General features: G+C 45.9%; 1 protein-coding gene across 3 annotated transcripts; it reads left to right on the plus strand.

The window, feature by feature from the left end:
- The first annotated feature begins 980 nt into the window (after positions 1 to 980).
- On the plus strand, positions 981 to 1,583 carry LOC110544313 (keratin-associated protein 4-2-like). 3 transcript variants are annotated; one of them, XM_060388398.1, is made up of 2 exons: positions 981 to 1,123; positions 1,199 to 1,583. In XM_060388398.1, the coding sequence occupies exons 1-2, from the start codon at positions 981 to 983 to the stop codon at positions 1,581 to 1,583; spliced, it is 528 nt and encodes a 175-aa protein (XP_060244381.1). The 3 variants fall into 3 exon arrangements, with proteins under 3 accessions (XP_060244381.1, XP_060244382.1, XP_060244380.1); XM_060388399.1 differs by having other exon boundaries at positions 981 to 1,057; positions 1,163 to 1,583; XM_060388397.1 differs by having other exon boundaries at positions 981 to 1,583.
- The last annotated feature ends 4,417 nt before the right edge of the window (positions 1,584 to 6,000 follow it).

Genomic DNA, 6,000 nt, shown 5'->3' on the forward strand with positions numbered 1-6,000 from the left:
AAACTCAGGGGGCCTCAACACTACACAAAGAACTACGGAAAACAAAGGAAAGCTGAGAGTGAGGGAAATAGTTTTTCCCAGAGAAGAGAACACTAATTGATTACCAATACTATTAATATATCTTAAATATACATACATACATGTGCCCTGATATGGGTACAGAAGCCTGGACTCTGAACTCATGGCCATACCAGTTTTGTCTACCTTCATTCTGTTGTGAGGAACATAAAATGTTTCTATCGATCTCCATGGGTGCCTCGAAGTTACATATCACTCTGCCTCAGTTGCCATTCCCAACCTGTGGTTCATAAACCGTTACACCCACATTAACTCTGGTTAAATGATGATGCCTCTACAATCTTATCACTGCCCTTATCCGTAGAGATCTAAGGTCTGCAACACTGTCCCAGAGCCAACAAGGGCAGAGAGTGTCCCTAAAGAATCCCTATTCTTTAACCGGTGATCTTCCATAGCCAGACTCTCTGTGTTCACCTGACCTATTACACATGAGCCATCAGTCTAAAGGACTTTCTCATTGAGGATCACCAGAAGCAATTATAAGTCAGTAAGAATGTGACTACATACAGGAATGGAAGAAGTGACACACAAATGACACTAAACGTGTGGGACCAGGATGCAGAATGTCAGGTGACAGCTCTTTTGTAAGAAATTAAAACAAAACAAAACAAAACAAAAGCTACTTAGGAGATGGTTCATCAAGAACCGACAGTGAGCCCTAACATACCAGGAAGAAAATCATGTTTTCCAGTCACCTCGAAAATATAATCAGGAAAAGAAACTTACATAATTTGTTAATCATCTGTTTATTAACATAAACAATAACAAGGAAAGAATGCTTCCTGTGAGGGAAACAGACCCTCCTCAGGGTATAAAAGGGGGTGTGGGCGGGGAGACTCCCACTTCCAAACCTTCCAACCCGCCTTCTTGCAAACCCACTCGGAACCTCCACCTCTGACACTATGGTCAACTCCTGCTGTGGCTCTGTCTGCTCTGAGGAGGGCTGTGGCCAAGGCTGCTGCCAGCCCAGCTGCTGCAGGCCCACCTGTTGCCAGCCCAGCTGCTGTGTGTCCAGCTGCTGCAGACCCCAGTGCTGTCAGTCTGTGTGCTGCCAGCCCACCTGCTGTCGCCCCAGCTGCTGCAGGCCCAGCTGCTGTCGCCCTACCTGTTGCATTTCGAGCTGCTGTAGGCCTTCCTGCTGCCGTCCCAGCTGCTGTGTGTCCAGTTGCTGCAGGCCCAGCTGCTGTCAGTCTGTGTGTTGCCAGCCCAGCTGCTGCAGGCCCACCTGTTGCCAGCCCAGCTGCTGTATGTCTAGCTGCTGCAGGCCCAACTGCTGTGTGTCCAGCTGCTGCAGGCCCCAGTGCTGTCAGTCTGTGTGCTGCCAGCCCACCTGCTGTCGCCCCAGCTGCTGCCGCCCCACCTGTTGCATCTCCAGCTGCTGCCGCCCTAGCTGCTGTGTGTCCAGCTGCTGCAGGCCCCAGTGCTGCATCTCCAGCTGTTGCCGCCCCACCTGTTGCCAGACCACCTGCTGCCGCCCAGCATGCTCTAGTGGTTCTTGCTGCTGAGCACGGTCACCCACAGTCTCCTGTTCTTCATCACCCACCATTCCTGATGTAGACTGCCTGTGTGCTGAGTCCCAAGAGCCAATCAAAGCCTCTGTCTGAACTTGATTTAGTCCTCCAAATGCACTCACTGTTTCTTCCCCAAATAGGTCTTTCTCTGTCTCTCTCTCTCAAATAAAAACAAGTTCGGGGTTTCTCTGTAACCTATCATTCTACTCCCACACTGATGTTTATTTTCTGTCATGTTTCTATAATAGAAGTATTTCTATATGTCAAATAAATCTGAATTTTAACGTCCCAATGGAAACGCATCACATCTCTTTATTTCTCCTTTACTTACCCCCCCCCAGCTCTCTCTCTTTGTCTCGTAGCTCCTCTCAAAATAATGAAAAGCCCACGGCAGATTAAGTTAGCGGTGCCTTCTGTTTCCTCAGTGCTCCTGCTGCGATAGAGGAAGGTGTTTCCTTAGAACGCCCACATGGTTGCTCTCTAGTAGGGCTTCCTCTGGCAGAAGGAACAGCTCTGGGCAGGAGCGCGTAAGCCTGGCGCCCAAGGCAAGCAGAGGAAGGAAGTTGGTAAGCATATGCTTACGTCTGCATTCACTCAGTTATTTCTCTCAGTCCATGTTCTCGGGTGGGAATGGAAGAAGCCAGCCCCACCCAGTAGGGCCCTGAAACAGGTGCTCTGCCCTGGCTGTCTTCCCATCATGGACCATTTCTCGAGAGAACCACCTCATCTCAGACCCTGTCTTCCCAGTCTCAGTGTTGCTGACTCTCCACACATTTTTTTCACGCAGCGTGGGTGGTCCTGGATGGTGTCACCTTTGGACCGCTTCCCACATAACTGCAAATCTTCTAACATGTCTCCCTCTCTCTGTTCTTTAGAAGTTTTGCACACCATCCTATCTACTAATCTTTATTCGGCCCCCTTTTGTCCCCTTACCGTACCTGAGCCCTAGAGAGCAATGTGTACCTCAGAAACACTCAAAAAGAGGCTGTATTTAAAGAGCTGCCACCTTATGGTATGGGAGCTAAGCGGGATTCACAAAAAGCACAACCAGACTTTTTGCCAAAAGAAAAGTCTAATAAGGAAACTGTCTCCAGTGCGGTCTGGAAGGCAGCCATGGAAACGAGTCAGAATCTTGGAAACTGCTGAGCCCAAAGCTGATTTTGGTGAAGCTCACCTTTCTAACCTCCAGCAGGCCCCGAAATGTGAATGCCTTTCCTGGAGACAAGGTGGCTGCACCTTTGCTCTGTTCTTCAGTGTCACTCCTTAGACCTCCCCCTCCCCACCGCAGCGTGCGGGCAGAGGAGCACGTAGAGCATGTAACTCTTAGTGACGACACTGCCACCCACTGAGGACAACCACCCAGAGAGCAGAAAGCCACTTGCACTGTGCCTCCCTCTAGCATGTGGACAGGGCATCCTTCTGGGATTACTTGCACATGCCAGTGCAGAGATGAAGAGAGAGAGAATGAAGCTGAGTGTTTAGCGAGATGGGAAGTATCGGGGAGGACTTGGAGGGGCGGGAGGGGAAAGAAAATGCTCAAAATACATCATATGAAAATATTTTTAAAATAAAAACAAAACATCAACAAACAATATTTGAAAGAGAGAGAGGGAACAGGATATTTTCATAACACTAGCTATACAGTTAAATTGCTTGCCAATGTTTAAGGATATGGAAGATGATCCAAAAATCTGCACCATCTAGCAAAATCCACCCCAGTGGCACAGCTGTCATTAATAATACACAGACTTACGTCATTATGTAAATTACTCACAAATGACCTGAACTATCAAGACCTTTTCCTCTTGCCCCACAAAATGCCACAACAATGGACATCATTCCCATTGGTTAGTGAAAAAATCCGTAACAAGAAATATGCCTGCACAGCTATGATACACAGGGAGAGGGAAAGGGCTGAAATCTCAAATGCGGAGGCTCACGTGACAGCCCTCTGCGGGGAAGCTGAAAACAGTACACCCCTGAAGCAATCAGAATCAAACGTGAGTCAGAAGGAGACCAGACCAGTAGAATTTCTTACAACTGGACAAGAGAATTTTTGTTTCTAATAAATTAAAGCCATTAGGTGGGTAAATGCTATTACTCAAACAGATAATTACTCATCTAGGCAACAAATAAAAACAAGGAAAGCATGTTCACACAGTGTGTAAGAGGCTGTCTGTGGGGCGGAAGGCTTCTGAACTCCAGAGCCTCGTTGTCTCGGAAACCATGCCAGGTCCCAGCGTCTGACACTGTGGCGATGTCCTGCTGTGGCTCTGTCTACTCTATGCAAGGCTGCAGCAGGGAAGCTGACGCCGGCGGAGCTGCTGCATCTCAAGCCACCTGTGGTGGTTCTGATTGCCATGGCTCAGCTGCTGCTGCCTTGCTGCTATGCCTGGCATATACCCAAGTCTCCTGTTACACCACTTAACCACGCCCAGCCTACGTACTACGTACTGTTTCCTCTTGCTGCTGCTGTCTGCTTGGGGTGTTTGTCACGCCATGGCTGTTTTCACTAGTCACATAAAAATGCACGATAGCTACCCAGTGACCAGAAAGATGGACTCTCAGCTGCTAAGTCCTCTTTGATATAACATTCAGAGCTGAATTCTGAAACAGCAAGAGAAATGTCAAGATATTGTAACCCCTGCCGAATTTCTCTGTTTTGGGACAGCTCCTATCTCCATTCTGAGTGCTGGCTTATGATGATGCTCTCATGGAGCGTTGTTTCCATGAGTTCTCAATTAAGAGCTATTTCCCACCGTACTAAAATCTCCTGATGTGTTAAATACTTGCGTGTGTGCACACCCATGCATGAGTGCCTGTGCGCATTGTGTGTGTGTGTGTGTGTGTGTGTGTGTGTGTGTGTGCGCAGGTTCACGCACATTTGCACACGTATTTATCTCTCACTTCACACCGAGACCACTTTTCTCACCACCAGGGTGGAAAAGCATGCTTGGTGCAGGGGCTCTTTGTTCTTCTCACCTGGGCTGGAGTCAGGGCAGCCCAAGGCATTTGCAGTGTGACATAGAGAAGGAGGCTGTTGACATCTTCAGGTCTCTGACCGTCTGTAAAATATGATGCATTCATTATAACTTTCAAAGCTGTGAAGACTTAATCCAAGTAATATGCTTATCACAGGGTCTGGCATGCTATATAGGCTCTCTGTAAGTATGTTTGCTGTTATTAAAATACTTTCTATGGCTAAAAATAATATCTTAGCCTAACCTTCTCTTTGATGAATAGCAGGAAAATCTGTAACTCTTTGGCCGTTACCTATAATTTAAAATGAAGCATTGGTCTACATCTCAAGTGCCCTTCAAGGATTGCAGTGAATTCAAAGCCATGAAGTCATATAAATTCCACCTGACTTGTCATTTCTTGTTCCAATATGTTCTGTTATTGGCTGCATAAATTCTGAGCATCTTTCCTTGTATCGTCCTCTATAACTCTCATTGGGAATCCAAAGATGACCTACCTGTTAACACAAGATCTCTGGAAATGCATGGGCTTTATTGCGCTTTCCTCATGAAAACCAAAAATGTTCATCAGCGGATGCTTAAAATTCTAGCTCCTTCAGAGAGAAATTTCTTCAGCGCTTCAGAGAATTGTGCTCCTGAGGCCTGTGCATTTTTCTGGGTCACTTTATCCTAATGAACTTTTCTCACTTCCTTGGTCTCTCTTAGGATGACCGGCAATGAACATTCCTTACCCATTCAGTTTTGTTTTATTTTGTTTTTTTTTCACCATAAAAAGCCAAAATGACCTTTCTAATCTCGGAGACCCCTTTACAACGTGTACAAAAGCACCATGTTCACACAAGAATTTGTAAGTGTTAGTTCACGAAACACATATTAAAATATTTTAAGCTCAAAGTTTCTGTGCAGTATGCAGTTGGTGATGTTATGTTTGCAAACAACAAATGAAACTTTATTTTATTATTTTTCAATTTTAGTTTTCAAGATTATTTCGATAAATTTTTAACCTTTAGTTAAAATGTAATTGCATCATTTTCTCCTTCCTTTTCTTCCCTCCCCTCCAATCCATGTGTGAGTATATAACTACAACTTGCTGAGTCCACTTATTGTTGCTATTGGCCACATCAGCTTTGCCTAAATGTAGAGTGGGGATGTTGCATAAGTTAATAAAGTATTAACTACCCCCAGCTCTCATTTTGTTTAATTTGTAATTCTAAGTATGTACGTCTGGGATTGTTCAAGTCCGTCTAGATAAAGAATGGCAGGGGACAACAAAAGTTGTTCTGATCAATATCTAAAAGGGGAGTTTTAATCTTCCCCCAATTCTTTTCCTCTGGAGTGGCCAGAAGGTGAGGAAGACAGCTCCTGAAGGTTAACGGACAATTCTCCATGGACGAGCAAGGTGGTTTCTGCCATTACCTCACTGGCCGTTACTC

The sequence above is a fragment of the Meriones unguiculatus genome, chromosome 7 (assembly GCF_030254825.1).
Source record: "Meriones unguiculatus strain TT.TT164.6M chromosome 7, Bangor_MerUng_6.1, whole genome shotgun sequence".
Lineage (NCBI taxonomy): Eukaryota > Metazoa > Chordata > Mammalia > Rodentia > Muridae > Meriones > Meriones unguiculatus.